We start from the raw sequence: 17,074 nt of genomic DNA, 5'->3' as shown, positions 1-17,074 counted from the left end.
ATTTACACCCTGACACATTTCATTACAAAAATGTCTCTGTCAGTCCTGCACAGGATCTCAAGTACAAAGCAGCTGCATCCAGGCACCAGCAAATCTCCCTCACACAACAGGCTCCAGTCTCGTGACATTCCCTGGAACAAGGCAACATCTATTCCTCAGCTCCCCCACACTTTTCCAAAAACCATTTCCCTTTGCCATTCCTAATTTTTAGAACCCGTGAGACACAACTCCCATCCATGGTAAAGCTTTTCCAGAATCATGGGGACCCGCTCCTGTGCAGAGACCTCATGGAAATTCCCAAGGTTGGGTGTAGGTGGATTTCAAAGGTGACTGTCAGACCAGTTGGTGCCCATGGAATTGGGCACATATCTGGCAGCCGAGACCCAGATCCATTTGCTGAGGAAGAGAGAATAGCTTGGGAAAGAAGGGACAAGTCAGCAGATTCTATTCATATCCAAGGGATGACTGCTCCAGTCAGATCAAGGTATGTGCTCAGGAAGGTGGAAAGAGAGGAGAGGGATAACAGAGCATAGGAATTCCCACCAGCTGGGCAGCACTTGTACTCACTGGGCTTCACAACCAGCCGTGTCCCTGTCCCCAGTATCACTTTATAGTTCCCTGTGCCCACACAGTCCTTCACCCCCTAACAAAAACCATCAGCTCTCCTGCCACTTACTCCTCCAGGGACCTCCAGGAGATCGGCTCCTTCCAAGCAACACCAGGCCTTTGAAGCCAGGAAGAACTGCAGCCTTGGGAAGAAATCTCTTGGCAAGTTCATCCACAGGAGGGATGACAGCTGGGATTGTGGTGCACACAAAAGCATTGTTAATTCACCCTTTTCTCTGCAAGGAGAAGCAGCCAGGGCTGTGCTAGAGAGAGCCATCAGCATTCCATCCTGATTTTCACTGGTGTGGATGAGATGAATTGTATATCCCTGAGCAAGAGGGCTCAGAACATCTGTCTGCTTATGTGAAAGGAGAGAGCAGGAGCTGACAGGGGTATGTGGAAGGAGTAAATTCATTGTTGAGTGAAGCTCCCTTCTGCTGCCAGAGAAAGCAGAGCAAAATTCCTCACAAACTGAATCTGCCTCCCTCCACTACCCCAACACTAACTGATGACCCTAAAACTGTTCCATGGATTAGAGTGGGAAAAAGTTTGAAAACTTACTGGGATTTATTCTTAGCTGAGTTCCACCTCCAAAGATGACCTTGTTGCCATAACTAGTCACACAGTGTTTGCCTTCACAACAAAAACCCTGTCAATCTCTGTGTAGGCTTATTCCCTGGAAAGCTGTACTTTGCTGGCCGGGCACTTCTTTTAAAACCTCACAGTTGGTTCATCCCTTTCAGCTCTGGCAGAGATGACCCCTGAGGGCATCTTTGTCCCATGTCGAGGAAAGATGCAGAGTTATGATCACAGTCCTCACTCAGCCCTGGGAAAATGGCCCTAAAATGCGACACCTTCTCTCAGGCCTTCCTACACACACTGTACACTGTCAAAATACCTTCCTTGCTCTTAGCTGCTCCTTGTCTCTCAGCCCCCTCCCATGCACAAACTCCATCCCTGTGTAGACCACTTTCCAACACAACCCAAGTGCTTTTCGCCAAGTAACGGATATGCCTTTCCTATCCTCACTCCTCCAAGCTGCCTTTCTACGTACCAGGTTTCACCTTCAGTTGTGTCTCACTCCCAAAGGCAACTTTCCAGTGGATGCTGAATTCACACTGTGACTCTTCCATGAATAAAAACCACACACCACCTTTACTCCAGAAAGCAGTACAAGATTTCCCACAGAGATCAAGGTGGAAAAAACAGATATTACCCTTGTCACACACCTCTAATCCCCATATAGGGATATCTTCTTAGTCGCATTCCTCTGACCTCTCCAGGTAAAACTAGTCAAGAAATACATGCAGAGGGAGTTCCAACCACATGCCCAGGTGGGCAGATGAGAGTCACCCCCACTGACAGGGTGACCAGGTCCCTCTTCCTGCTCCGTATTTCAGCCAACAGGACACTTAACAGGGATCTACTCACTGGCTTTCACAAAAAGTCTGCTGCCAGCTCCAAAGGAGAGTTTGCTAACACCTGTCCCTGCAAAGTGCCACAACAGGGCCAGCTTTACCAAAACCCCACAGCTACCAGGAAGGAAACACCCAGAAGACACTGACATTTGGTTTTGCCAGCAGAGGCTGGAAAAAACAGTAAAAGATAAGGGAAATCCCTAATTCCTGAGCTACAACAACATCCTCCTCCCCCCCCCAGGCTGACACAGAGCTGCTCAGGGCAGCCCAGGGCACAGCTGGTGAGACTCAGGCACTTCTCTCAATCTCACAGATTTATGTGCCTTTGCAAAGAGTTTTCCCCCTTTCCAAATACAAACTTTTTGCCCAGCCCACTCCTCCCACAGCAGCTCACAGCTTTTCCATTCCCAGAGAGAGGGCACTGGGATCTGTGTGCCTTCAGAAAGGTTTCCTAAGATTTACACCCCGACATTATAGCCTTGGACATTACTGCATTGCCCTGCAGGGCTAAAATGGACCTTTGAGAGGACTCACAAGATGTCACTCCTCGCTTTGTCCCAGCTCCAGAGATAGACCTGAGCCCATGCAAAGCCCTGAACAAAAGCCATCACAGCAGTGCTCTCATCTCCCCGGAGCATGGAAGCCCTTGGTGCAGCTGCCAAGGAACTTCCCAGCAAGGCACAGGTGACACTTTTCCAATAATCACACGGACCTCAAGTTGAGATTTACTCTGTGCAAGCACAGCCCTCATTACAGACTACACTGAGGGCATTCTCAGAGCGTGGGGTGGCAGAGAAGGCATTTCAAGTGCACAAAGGCAAAAGGAAAGAAAGAATATAAAAACATTCCCATTGCAGGAGAGGAATTTGGAAGACAAGTAGCAAGCTACACACTCACTGGGTTGGATGGACAGTCTGGTCCCTGAGCCAAAGGTCACCTTTCTGGAGCTGTCCCACAGCATTTCCTTCCCTAACAAAAAGCTCAGCAAGCCACAGCAGAGCAGCACCTCTCCCCCAGCCTTTACCCAGACATGCTAGGGCTGGGGAATCACAAATCCTTGTGTCTGTATCCCACACCTCAGACTTCTCTTTAGGATCTGAAGGTGCATTAGAGCAGGAATGCAACAAGAGGAGACAGCCTGGAGAGAAGAAACAGGAGTAGAAAACATACTTGGCAGAACACGCAGCTTCGTCCCTGGCCCAAACTGCAGTTTTCCTGTGTTGCTGGTCACACAGTGTGATACTCCCCTACAAGAACCCAGGGCTCAGCCTGGCTCTCACCCCTCTGGTCTCCTTTTGAGAGGACGAGAGGGATGAGACCCTTGGACAGGAGATGGCTTTCCCTTAGGAACTGCAACAGAGAGAGGAGGGAAAATAAAACCTCAGGGATCACTTTCTCAGGCTGTTTGCAAAATCCCTGTCACTGACTGGCATTGAGACTTTTCAGGACATGGTGCCCCAGGGCTTGGTGTTGGTCTGGTGTCCAAAATAGAAAAAGCACGCTCTGTCCATGGGGTTTGTAGTTCAGCACCAACATTACTACCACTGACAGCTCAGTTTACCTTTGGTATCCTCTGTGCTTATCCTGTGCTGCTGCTGGAGCACAGCCCCAGGACAGAATTGTTGAGTGACATTGCAACCCAATTGCTCCACAAAGCCACTGCACTGTTATTTCTGCAGCTGAAGTCCAACATTGTCTATATTGAGTCCCCCTTGACTCAGAGGAGAGACAACTCACCTGGGAAAACGAGAAGCTTGGTTCCACTCCCCCAGGTGAGTTTTACCCACCCTCCCGAACCATCACTGTGTGACAGCTCATTACAAAATGGGCCTTTTCATCTAATTCCCTCAGGGGCTGTTGGAGGGCTGGGATACGCCTCTGAAAGAGGTTATAAACACCCAAACACATTTCCATTGATCTACTCTAAGTTCTTTTTGCCAAATACCTTTTTCCGTGTTCAAATCCCTGGGAATAACTATTTTGGTCACTAAAAGTGTCAGAGATGGGAAGAACCTATCCCTGAGTTATCAGGGAACATTTTATGATCCCTGCCCCAAAGGCTGGTTGTACTGGAATGGAAAAAAGGATGGGAATAAGAACCTGAACCTAGCCTAGGATGAGGGTCTCTGGTGCAGTCCACATTTCTGTCATTTCACTGTCCATATCACATTTTCTAAAGGGCAGAAGTCCTCCAACTGAACATGCTACTAGGCACAAGAGTCTCTTGAAATAGTACCCAAGGTCTCCCTCCATCTGTAATGTGATCCAGATAAAAGTAATTCTGCAGTGTGTCCCAGTGGACACCCAAGGATTTCCAAAAATTAGGCAAAGGAAAACTGCAGACTCACTGGGCTGGATGGACAGTCTGGTCCCTGAGCCAAAGGTCACCTTGCCATAGCCAGAGCCAATATCACACAACATTTCCTTCCTTAACAAAAAGCCCAGCAAGCCACTGCAGAGCAGCACCTCTCCCTCAGCCTTTGCCCAGCCATGCCCACACTCACAGGGCCAGCAGAAGGGAGACAGTGCTTTACGCTGCATCCCCTACCACCCTGGGATGCAATGGCACAGCACAGCCTTCCCACAGGGCAGCTGGGACATTTGGGAGCATCAAAGTGTGGCTACTTTGTCCATCCCAGCCAAACTGAGAGCAGGAAGGGTTGTTTTGGGCATTCCCTTAAAACAAAGCCCATCCCTGGATATGGACACCCAGAGATGACCAAACAACCAGCCAGGCTGCTGCTCTCAACCACCCAAAGAACGACCTCAGAGAGAACACACAGCACTGGACTTACCTGGCCAAACAGTGAGTCTCGTTCCAGAGCCAAAGACAAGTTTATAAGACCCATATCCTGTGTTCACACAGTGTTTCTTCCCTCAACAAAAACCTTCCTCACCACTCGGCAAGGCTGGTCACCTGCATCTCCACTGGGTAATGCTGAATGGCATTAGCAGTGACAGCCTTAGGTGAAGAACCCCCCACACTCTAATTGCAGGATCAAGGACACTGTTGGACCTGTGGATACAAACCCTGTTTGGGAGCCCTGTTGCTTCTGCCCAAAGCCAGTGTCTGTCTTGGAGAAAAGAAGGTGGCCTCTAACCCCATAGCTGAAGGGCCACAAGCCCAGGAAGGGCATCCTGGAGATCTCAGTGGGCAGGGGGCTATTTTACTTGACATGGAGGGAGACTACAAGAAAGCAGTTGTACTTACTAGGAAAAACTTGAAGTCCTGTCCCTCTGCCAAGTGTGAGCCTCTGTCATAGTTCACACAGCTGTTTTCACCTCAACAAGAACACAAGCTCATCCACATCCCAAGAGACAAAAGGCAACCCTTCTGGCATGGCCAATGCACAAAATGTCCTGAGCAAATGTGTTTAGGACCCTACATTGCCCATCTGAAAGGAAGGACGTAGATAACTGACAGAGTAATTGTGGACATAGTCAGACCTGTCTCAACTCATATATCACTGGTATGATTTTTTTGTATCTTTCTTTTTTATATTTACAACATTGAGCAAATAATGGCTTAACCTTACTTGGTTTTACCCTTAGCTGCATTCCACTTCGAAAGGTGAATTTGTTTCCATAACTATTCATACAGTGTTTTTCTTCAAAACAAAAACCTTTTTTTCTCCTCCAGTACCTAATTAGATCCTGCTTAACATCTTTTTAACTTAGTCTACCCAGTAAATTCCACTTCCTTTAAAGACTTTTCCCAGTTGATGGTTTCTTTCAGTTTGGTCAGAGATGGTCACTCACTGCAAGTTTTGTCCTTCATTCCTGCAGTGAAATGCTACACCAAAATTCCTCCTCCAGCATTAGATCAGAATTAAAACAGAGATCTCCCCCTGGACCATCCTACATGGCTTCAAAATACATTTCTTGATTCCCCAAACAAACAATGCCCTGTCTGTTCCCATGTCTTTCCATGACAGCCCAGCTTTTTTTTTTTTTTTTTTTTTTTTTTTTTTGCCAAGGAGTGAAGACCTGGATGGAAACCTGCCTGTATTCAGACATAGGAGCAGCTGAGCAAGGGGTAAGACAGTTTTCCCAGTTGAGAAGGAACTACATCTTCTGGGACATTGCCTGGGTTCTGGACAATGGAAATAAAAGGACAGTGTGAGGTCTGCAGGACTGGAAGTTTTCTGGGAATATGCAGTAGTGAAGAAAACAACTCAAATGTTACAGCTCTCAATGACACAAGAAAGTCCAGTCCTCCAAATAGGTATTTACCTTTACAAAGAAGTTTTTTTTCTGGTACAGGGTCAGCCCTGACCTTCTGCCCACAGAAGGATAGAGCAATGGAATTTTAATGGCTGTTTCAAAGAGCAATTAAGCTTTCCTATCCTTAACTCCTTCAGGCTTTCTACCTACCTGGTTTCACTGTCAGTTGTGTCCCACTTCCAAAGGTCATTTTCCAACTGGATGCTGAATTCACACAGTGATACATTCACTAACAAAAACCACACACAACTTTGGGGCACACAAATATGTGTGTTTTTCAAAAGAGATCAAGAGGGAAGACAGATGTCATCCTTGTCACATACATTTGACTCTAAATTATGACGTCTTTCTAACTGCCTACCTCTAATCTTTCCATAGAAATTCAGATAGAAACAATCCTGAATGCAGTAGAAAACCAAGCCCAGTTCCCTCTTAGCATAATGCAGCTGAAGTTCTTGGACAGTTTTTAAGTAGAATGATTTTTGTCATGGTTAAGAGACAGGAGAATCTTAGCCTTGCACTTATAACGTGAAATAACTGTTTGTTTTAAGATGTACCTGATCTCAGAATTAGTTTTGTGCCTCTCCCAAAGGTGACTTTTCAGGAAGACAGTTATTCCACCGTAACCAACCTTTATACAAAAACCATAAAGGAGAGAAGCCCCAGCCTTTAACAGCCAGAACAGGCTGCTAGATATTTCAGAGGGAGATAAAATTTCCACCACTTTTTAAACAACTATCACAGTTGTATCCAAAACTTCTCATGGTCTGAAAAAGGAGTCAGATCAGCCAGCTAGTCAAGCTCAAAAGCTGAGCAGACCCATAAGAGAAAGAAGCCAAGAAAAATTAAGCAGAAGGAAACTTCCAGAGAAAACCAATTTAAGGTCCTATTTTTTCTTGTTTATTTAGTTGTAAAGGAACACAGTAAGGGATCCAAACCCAAGTCCGAGAGACCAGCTCTGTCTAATGTTTTGAGTAAACAAAGGCTATTCATGAACACTAATCTCAAATACATTCCCCTTCAGGATGTCTCCTGACTGACTGACTGCTTGGACAACAAAAAGGCCATTCACTAATTCTCAGCAGAAGAGCAATTTCCAAGCTGTTCCACTCCAGCAACAAGACAACTTAAAAGCTAATTGTTCAGAATGTGATCTCCTTCCCCATTCCCTCTGTGCTTCATATAAAAAAGAAGCTTTTCTGCATTTTGAGGGAGATCTAACAAAAGACCTAAAAGACTCTGTCTGTCCTAACCCTATTGGTGAAGAGATACCTACTGGGCTTTATCAGCAGCCTGGTTCCTCTTCCAAAGGTCAATCTGTCTGCATTTCCTGAATACACACAGCGAAAAGCTTCCTTACAAAAACTCCATGGTCTTCTGAACGTTTCAAGTTCCATGGCAGGAGACATGATTAGTCTTTGAAATAAAACTGTATGTGCAAAATGCCTGTTACAGATCCTTACAAAATGTAGGCTGGGTTGTCTCTTTTCTGTCTCCTCTCAGTTTTCGTGTCAATTATTTTTACAGTTTAGGAAAGATGAAGTGCCCTGAACACAGAATGCTTTGTCATAGGAGGAATAAACTAAGACCCCCCCCTCCATATGGAAATCATACATCTATTAACTTCAATTTTCAAAGCTGTGCATTGGAAAGAGAGAGAAACATAACCAGAAGCACTTAATTCCCCAGTCCAGAAGAGTTTTGCAGGGGAAGATGTAACTGGACAGTCAGAATATCTGGCAATGACACCTGGCCCAGAATTTCACAGGAGAAGAACTTTTGCAAGCTCTCCTATATCTGTTAATGCATATTAAATCACTCTTTTGTAAGACAGAGACTTGCCAGTTCTCTGAAAGGCCATCTTCTCCTTTCTGCTTCTTGCCCATGTAATTCCACACATGGTGAGCCCTTGTGAAAAACACAAGGAAAATCCATTCTTTCCTATGGTCTGAAGTGTCTCTTTCTACCAAGGAATACCATGAAGCTTGAGCAACTTGAGCAATGAGACAGTTTGGGGAAAGATTTCCCTCTCTCTGGTACCTCACTCTGATTTACATGGTTTCCATTTTGCTGGGAATCTAGTCCTTGCTTCCTTTGTGTGAGTAGAAACTAACTGTAATTACTGGAAGCACTCCTCCCATAACAGTTACTCTCCATGAACTCTCAGACCTTACAAAAAAACCCCAGATTTCTTCTTGCTGCTGAGTTTACATCGAAGGGTCCAGCCACATTATCATTTCATCCTTACAAACAGTAGATACGGAAGGAGATTCCCCTCCCAGGATAATTACATGAAACCAATTCCAAGTATCAGGTTCTCCAATACTTTTCAAAATATTTTTGTTCAGATCATGCACTTACTTGGTTTAACACTGAGACTCGTTCCTTTGCCAAACTGCAGCTTATTATAGCTAATGCTGGATTCACACATCATTTAACTCCTTTGCAAAAAACCTTTCCTATTCTGCAACAAAATGGGGAAACTCCTGATATGTGATGATTTCTGGACAGGAACAAACTAAGATAATCCCATCCCAGACTTACTGCACCCAGCAAAGAAAATCTAGGCATATATTTGGCATCTCAATAAGTTTTTTCCATTCTTTAGGCTACCTGGAGAGGAAAATGCTCTCACCTGAACTACAAACCTCCATTCGCTGTTCCTCACTAAGAGTTCAAGCCATATATGCTGACTGAAATCTAAGGAAGAGAGAGAAAGACAACTTGCCCTTGCAGTCAGATAATTAACCATCCTCTTAACGAGTTTCTGTGATAGATAGGCCCTTTTCAGCTATTCATTGCATATCCTGTGTGGTCTCACATAGATTTAAGTGGATAACTTGTTTATGTGAAGTTTTTAGAAATGCAAAAATGAAGATGTCACAAATGTAACCCCACCTAGTTCTCCTTTCTGCACCCAATCAGGGCATAAATCACTTGCTGGATCCTGAATAGGATCCGGATCCAATGAAGTCTGTAGGTTAATTAACCTACACATTGTGGTGCCCACTTACTAAGAAAACCTTTGATTTCCTCCTATCATTTTCTACATGTCAATTTTCATTACCAGCATCCCCCTACCTGTATCACAGCCCCTGAAAAAATCTCTGCAGTTTGACAGATATTATCTTGGAAACAAAAATCTGGCACCAAAGGCTCGAATACAAACCCCATTATAAAGTACCTCCTGGCAATTGCAAGGGCAGGACAGAATTTAACAGATGCTTGCAGTTACCCTGCCTGTTTATTCTGCTGCAAGCCTCTGGGATGAACCTGAATTCATTATTCCCTGCTGAATCTCTGGGAGAAGATCTCTAGGCCCAGAGCACAAGGACATTTCTGTATCCAGCTCTGCTGAGTGCTTGGGAGTCACACGGAATGGACTCTGCTGGACCTGGGATGTGCCCAAACGCTATTTTGGAGTGAAAACAAATGCTGAAACACTGCTTTTCCTGGAAGACTTACTTGGAAGCACAAACAGACGAGTTCCTCTACCAAAAGTGAACTTTCCATAAGCACCAAACACACTGTGAGAAGGTGCTTTCTATAAACCACTGCAGGCTGACTTGAACAGATTCCCAATCACCACTAAATGACAGGGTCAACTATTGCCTTTCCAAAATCTGGAGAGGTCAGCATGAAGCAAAATGTTGCTCCACTGATGATTGTAGTCACATAAATTTACTTTTATTCACTAAAATTTTGCTAAACTAAATCTTATCATAAATGTCATTAATTAATACTTTAGTGTTCACATCAGCATATATTTTGGGTCTGTAAAAGCAAAAAAGTTTTATATCTCCGTTTTTTTCCATTTAAGATATTTCAGTTGAAGCATGGAAGACGGTATTTAGTATTGACACATTCACCTGTAACCATTATTGTGCCAACATATTAATTACAAAAAAACCAAAAAAAATACTTGTCTGAGTCATTCCACACCAGTAACACAGTACATTTGTAACACAGTACATTTGGGAAGGGTTGGCATACAAAAAATCAGTATTGAAAGGTTTTTCAGTCTTATGGATTCTCACCAGAACAGAGACAAGTTTTCCCATATCTTCAAACAAATGAAATGCTTAGAAAATAAGCACATGGAAGTGTAATTCTTACATTATTCATGCTCACTTACGTGGTTTTACAATAATTCTTGTTCCTTTTCCAAAAGTTGTTTTCCCAAAGTTTCCTGTATTCACACAGCCAGAAACTGCTTTACAAAAACTATGCAGAGAAACAGATTTACTTTTATAACTCTTCCTTTTCTAGAAGAGAAACTAAAAAAAAACATCTGGGAGTAGTAAATTGTGATATCCACAGTTTGTTATGGAATGAGACTCGTGGCTTAACTAAAGACATCACCATGAACCTATTACTCATAATTATATGTGTCCATTTCTTTTCTTTCTTCTTTAAACTAGAAATTGATTTCCTTCACCAAGGTGTAATTATCACTCCATCTCAGTTATATATCTGCTTTCAGCTACAAAAGCATTTACAAGGCAGTTCCTCACTAGGAAAAAAAAACACCTGTTTTTACCAATAGTTTTTTCCTATTGCTGAAGGAGAATTACCAGTTGCAAGGACAACTCAGAGTAATGGTATCTGCAGTAATAAAAGCTTTAATGGACTCAGTTTCTACTGGTACCTCCTTTGCTGTAAAATACATGATCAGCTCTGGCTTAAAAGTCAAAGGAAGTTGCTCCCTGTGAATTTTGCCAAAACATGCTGGAGCAAATTGCTTCTTCTTCTGTGTAAGGACTGGACCACCTCCAATCACACAGGCAGGAATAGTCTCATCCAAAATATTGAGCTACTATAGTTGAAATGAAACCTTCTTTGGAAAGTCACCTAAAGATAGATACAAGTGGGCACTTCTGGAAAACACTAAGTTCTTACCTACTCCTGTCTACAGTCTGGTAATCTGCCTTGGGACAAAAATCCATGCATACTTGTATTTTCTGAACACTAAAAATGCTGGTTGTCAAACCACTAAGAAAATTTGTTGGAGGATAAAGACACTTAAGAATACTTTGTCAATAGATTTCAGTGATCAGGGTCAGGCAATGACATGCATGAATTCTTCCCAGCCAGTGGAAGAATATTCCAGTGCTTTTAAAATTCTAAGTTATATAAAAATTAAAGGTGAAATTTCTTGGACTATTGAGATGTTAAGTACTCACTTGCCAATCCCCACTTTCATTCTGGAAACTTAGAATAATGCAATTACCCAATTCATCAGTTAAACTCCATGGGGGACTGATTGTGGACATGTGTGTCCCAAATCTACCTGCATGCAATCCTTGGAACTACAGGCACTTGCTTTTTAAAGCCTTTTATGATTCTTTTAAGCTGACATGGCTTAATTTTATATGTATTCCTTATTCCCATTTAAGCTCTTGATTTTCATCTCCAAAGTTACACCTTGGCAGAGCTTTACAAAATCTTGGCTACGGAAGTTCTAATCCATGACAGACTTTTTCTCTCTGCTTATTAAATGCTCTTTCAATTTCTAAAAATAATTGAACCTTAATTTGAAAAGAAACTGGCACTCTGAACTACATGTTCAGGGAAATTAGATGTCTTGAGAGGCCAGAAACACATCCTACACAAGTTATCTAAACTTACTACAGATGTCCCAGTGTCCCTTATAATCCATAGAAAAATATGGGCATTTTTCAAGCACATTCTCATCTTGAAGATACTACTTCAAAAAAAACACTTCAAAAAGCAGTGATGAAGATGGAAGCAAAATCCCCCTGGGTTGGTAGGTCTGACCTTGAATGTTTTGTATGAGAGAGAGTAAACTCACACGTCTGACAATTTCAAGATGAATATTCACTTATTCTTTATCTGAAAGGTGGCACATCCACTGACTGTTGGTAGTTGGAAAGCTTGTCATTAAGTGGAAAATTATCTTTAAATCCCTGAACCATAGAATCAGAGAATGGTTTGGGTTGGAATGGACCTTAAAGATTATTCAGTTCCAACCCCCTGCCGTGGGCAGGGACACCTTCTACTAGTCCAGGTTTCCCAGAGCCACATCCAGCCTGGCCTTGAACACTTCCAGGGATGGGCCAAAGCTCATCTCAGTATCATCAAGCCCAGTTTTTGTGACATTTGTTTTGGCACTTACTTGGATGAACAGACAGCCTTGTTCCTTTTCCAAAAGTCAGCTTTTCGTAGGTGCCTCCGGAGTTTCACTGTGACAAAGAGCTTTACCAAAACTGCTGGCAGCAGCTTTTGACTCAAAGGAGTTTTTTAACTTTGATGTGTATTCACAGGTTTCTCAGGGTGTTTATTCTCAAGCTTTCTAGATCAAAAGTCTGAGTGAGCAACCTGCTCTAGAGGAAGGTGTCCTGCCCATAGCAGGGCAGTTTGAATGAGGTGATCTTTAAGGTCCCATCCAACCCAAACCATTCTATGATTTAAATGCTTGAAAAAATTCTCCTGACGACTCCCTACATGAATCCCAGAGCTGTGGGATCCTCTCTCACCAGCCCAGCTCGTGTCTATCACAGAGGAGATTGTAGTTCCATTCTTCTGTGATAACAGCAACTGTAGAAGTCAGAATAATTAACTGTGAGCATGAAAATGAATAGGAAAAAGCATAACACAGCAGAAATTTTCCTACAGCGCTTGGTCCATCCACCTCAGTTATAGTGCTTATCTTGTCCCAGCTTGCACCAACCTGCAGCATGAGGCACCTCACAGCAAAATTGTCTGAACTCCTCATCCAAGTGTCCCCCATCCCCTGAACAGCACCAAAAGGATGATGAACCCTTAAGGATTTACTCCTCTGTAAGATATGACTGGTGAGAGATAAAGCACTGAAGTATGTTCAAAGCAGAGTGAATTGTTCACTTGGACCTCACAGGACACTGGATTATTGCTGATGATTTACTGAGAACAAGAACTGATTTGCTCCTGTCTGTCTAGTTTAGCTGTAAACCAAGAGAGCTCATGGAGCTGTTTTCCCCATTTGGATTTACTTGGAAGTAATTGAACCTATAGAGGTCTGTGTATTTCTCATATTTAAAAAGAAATAACCCCTCTTTTAGAAAAAAAAACCAAACCAAAACAGGGGGAAAAAAGCCCAGAAGTTCCTATGGTGAGTGGGATTTAGTGTCAGATATATCCCCTTGACAAAAAGTCGGTTGGTATTTGCCCCAAGTGTTTTCAGTACTATAGAAATCTTTGTAAAAAAACCTAATTGGAGTTAAAAAAAAAAAAAAAAAAAGAAGAAAGAAAGAGGAGGAGACTGAAACATCTCCTTATTTTATTTTTTCATCTCCTGCAGTAGTTCTAGGGTTTTTTCATATTTTTTTGTTGGAACTGCTGATGTACAGAAAAGAAGCATTGCAGGATTTTAAATCCCAATTTTCCTTTCTCAAATATAACTTCAAATCCTTCCACAGAGACAAACCACCCTACGTGGTGCTTCTGTCTCTGAACAGGCAGAAGTTTCCAACCTCTTTCTCATGTAACACTGGACTGGCAATCACAACCAGTTTGTCCAGTCAGAAAACAGGTCTTAATCTGCAGAATGACATCAAACTGAAAAGACAGGATTTAGTGGCAAGGATCTCAACTGCTCCTGGTCTTCAAAAGTTAAATGAACTTGAATTAAAATCAAATTTAAGAAATTAAAATAAAAATAAATTTAAACTTTAATTTAAAAATTAAATATAATTAAAAATAAATTAATTAAAATAACATTAAATTAAAATTAAATTTGCCATCTGTATGCATCAAGTTCATTTAAATACACAGGGAATAATGTGATCTAATTTGCTCATATCCATTCATTTGCAGTGGTTTTTCCCAATTTTTCTTACCTGACTGCACTTTCTGCTGTGAAAGGAACCTCTATGGAGCTGCTTCATTTCTATATTAGACGACAGCTTTGAAAGTAACCACTGTAATCAGGATTTTACTGATTATCTGCCTTTTACTTCCCCACACTGGCTACTATAGTTGGCAGGGAAGGGATTTGTTCTTCAAAAAGCATTTCCCCCCTGATTTTGGAATGGTAAATGGGAGCAAGGCCCTTGGGAATAGCATCCTCATATTCCTGAGCTAAACATGAGCCGCTCACCTGAAACCACCACCAGCTGAAATCCAGACACAAACTTGAGCGTCTCAATGAATGCGCCCACAGCAGCTCAGTCCTTTACAAAAATGCCACCTCCATCCCCTCCTGAAATGTAATGTTTCCATGGCACATTAGGATTTTTAACTATTCCTTATCACATAGAAGTGTTGGTAATGTTTATTTTAAAGGAACCTGATAACTACACACAGGAATTAAATATTCAAAGCCATGAAAAATCCATTAGGTAGATCAGCACCTCTAAAACCAGCCAATAAAAACATTTCTCTGTATGGTAACATTGACTTGAAGAAATCAAGTAATTTCATTTGATTTGATGAAATCAATAATTCTGTAATAGTTTCTACAATCGGCAAATATGTGCAGATTTTCCTTAGAACAAAAAGAACATTTTTTCAAATTTTTACTTTTCCCCAGAATGTAATCTTTCTTTCTATGTCTCACTCCCTAGAGAAGGAACACATTTTGAACGGATTTTCAGGACCAGATGAAAAAAAATCTGAGCATCCCTTTTGAAACAACTTAGTCCACCACTCCCATTCCAGCCAATTCTCAAGTGCCTTTACTTGAAGTCAACAGAAAACAGCTAATGATATTTTCTTCTTGATGGCAAGTACAGCAGGGCTTGTGTCTTTACTTTGTGACAGTGGCTAAATTGAAGAGTCTCTGTGGTTCCTGCACAGAAGTCGCTCCCAGCATCACAGTGTCACAGTACTTCACAAAACAATCCCTTCTTCCCATGTCCAGCTGAGTTTTTCTCTGTAGGTCACCATAGCACAATTGGCATTTGGAATTGTTCTTTGAGTGCCATTTCCAAAATTACTGTACAGCAAAGTGAGGAAGGAGGAAAGCCAGGAGGGAAGGAAGGAAAGGAAGGGAGAGAGGGAAGAAGGGAGGAATTCTAATGTTCAAATTATAAGTTCAATGATAGGAAACCTTTGTGCCTGCCCATGCAGAAATGATTTCTATACAAACTCACTAGCTTTCCAGGCTGCTCTGTATGTGCAATTCCTTCTAGAGTAGAAGATTTTCTGCTAAAAGTTGGCTGAGATGAGGGAGGAAAAACTGTTCGGTTCATTACAAGCTGGAAAGCAGCAGATCACGTGACTAAACAGTTTTAAACCTCTCAGCCAGAGTTCTAAATACACAAACTTGTTCAACAATGGAAACTCTCCCACTGATGCTGCTGTAACATATCATTGGAACATTTTATATATTTATATAAAATAGATAGAAAATTTTATATTCATTTAAAACAAAAACAGATCAATTCTGTCTCTTTAAGTCATTCCATCTTCCTCCAAGTCCCTGCAGCATTTTGGTACAGAAGAATTTTTAAGGAATTTAATTTCTCTCTCCTATTTCACAGAGTAGACACCATAGGATAAGTTATTTTACACCCACCTTCCCCTTGATTGCCTGTACCATGGACCCCATCACACCTCATCAAAGCACTCCCTGAGGACTGTGATGCCTAAAGGAGAGAAGGACTCCACTGTATGGCACTCTGAATTCCCAGCTGGATGAAATTCCAGAAGTATTATATCCATAGGTTTGTGCCATGCAGACAGACTTACCTGTGTGCAGAAAGAGCCAGGTCCATGGGCAGAACTTGATGTGAGAAACCCCAGTGAGAAACCCCCTCCTCAGACACCACACAGCTCAAAGGACTGGAGCCTCCCCAGGACAGCCTTCCTGCACGGAACAGCTTCCCACAATTCCCTGATCCCAGGGCACCAGCCACTCTGGCACTTGCATTCCCTCATCTTCTTATCAGCCTCTTCAGTGCCTGAGGCCCGAAGGCTTGTGCTGTGTTCCTTGCTGGTTCAGACTTCCTCCTTGGTTAGCAAGACATCCCCACCTTTGGGAGACCTGACTGAGACATAATGGCTTTTTGGGGCACAGACATATCCCTTAATCCCAGCAAGGCATCTTTCCTCCAGCCGAGGACATTCTGACCACCAAGTTTCTTGAATAACATACAGTTTAAAGCTCCTTTAGAAATACTAATAACTCGTGAAAGCAGTGCTGCAAGTGCTCCCCACGTTCTACTCCATTTCTTCTGGTACAAATCACTCACAGCTCTGCACCTGCTTTAGTTTGTATCTTTAAATAAAGCTTCTCTGAATCTCACGGCAGTTATTCATCTTCTTTCAGCTCCCTGGGCCTGCACTTTCTAAAGCCTCTGTATTACACAGCAAGAGTTTCCAACTGCACCTGCTGGCAAGGCAAAAATGCATGTGAAGAGCAAAGCAGTTTAATTTGTGGCATGTGCAGACACAACATTTACTGGGGGCTTTGGGGGTTTTTTTGGTTGGGTGATTGGCTGGCTTTTTTGGTTTTGGCTTTGTTTTTTTTTCTTCTGTTTGCCCTACTTACTGGATTTCATTAAATCAAAAATATTATGAGAACAATAAACACTTTGACCAGCAGGTAGCAGGAGAGATCAGACAAAGAAATTCAGTTTCCATCAATAGATGGAATTTTATCAGGAACTCCTGGGTATTTTGGGGAAACAGAAGAGGCAGGTCAGATTATTACAAGCAAATGCAGAAATATTAATTTCACCTTGTATTTTTAGTGCTGTGTAAGACAACAGAAGAATTCAGCAATACAAAAAGGTATTTAGTATTTACCATTCTCGTGGAGTTTGATATTGTTTAAATTAAAAAGAATAAAACAATAAGTTTATCATCTTAAAACATCTCTAAAG

The 17,074-nt window shown here is 42.4% G+C and overlaps 1 protein-coding gene across 1 annotated transcript in view; it reads right to left on the bottom strand.

The window, feature by feature from the left end:
* The window catches only part of LOC127461670 (M1-specific T cell receptor alpha chain-like), a 118,941-nt gene that overhangs the window by 17,756 nt on the left and 84,111 nt on the right, over positions 1-17,074 (bottom strand). Inside the window, exon 4 of the mRNA XM_051769693.1 lies at positions 4,373-4,448. Within this exon, the coding sequence (XP_051625653.1) occupies positions 4,373-4,448 (76 nt within the window). The remainder of the gene's footprint in view (positions 1-4,372; positions 4,449-17,074) is intronic.

The sequence above is a fragment of the Manacus candei genome, unplaced genomic scaffold (genome assembly GCF_025592945.1).
Source record: "Manacus candei isolate 608988 ecotype Guabito, Panama unplaced genomic scaffold, ASM2559294v1 h1tg000112l, whole genome shotgun sequence".
Taxonomy (NCBI): domain Eukaryota; kingdom Metazoa; phylum Chordata; class Aves; order Passeriformes; family Pipridae; genus Manacus; species Manacus candei.
The sequence above is the reverse complement of the archived record's forward strand: the minus strand, read 5'-3'. Positions and strand labels throughout refer to the sequence as shown.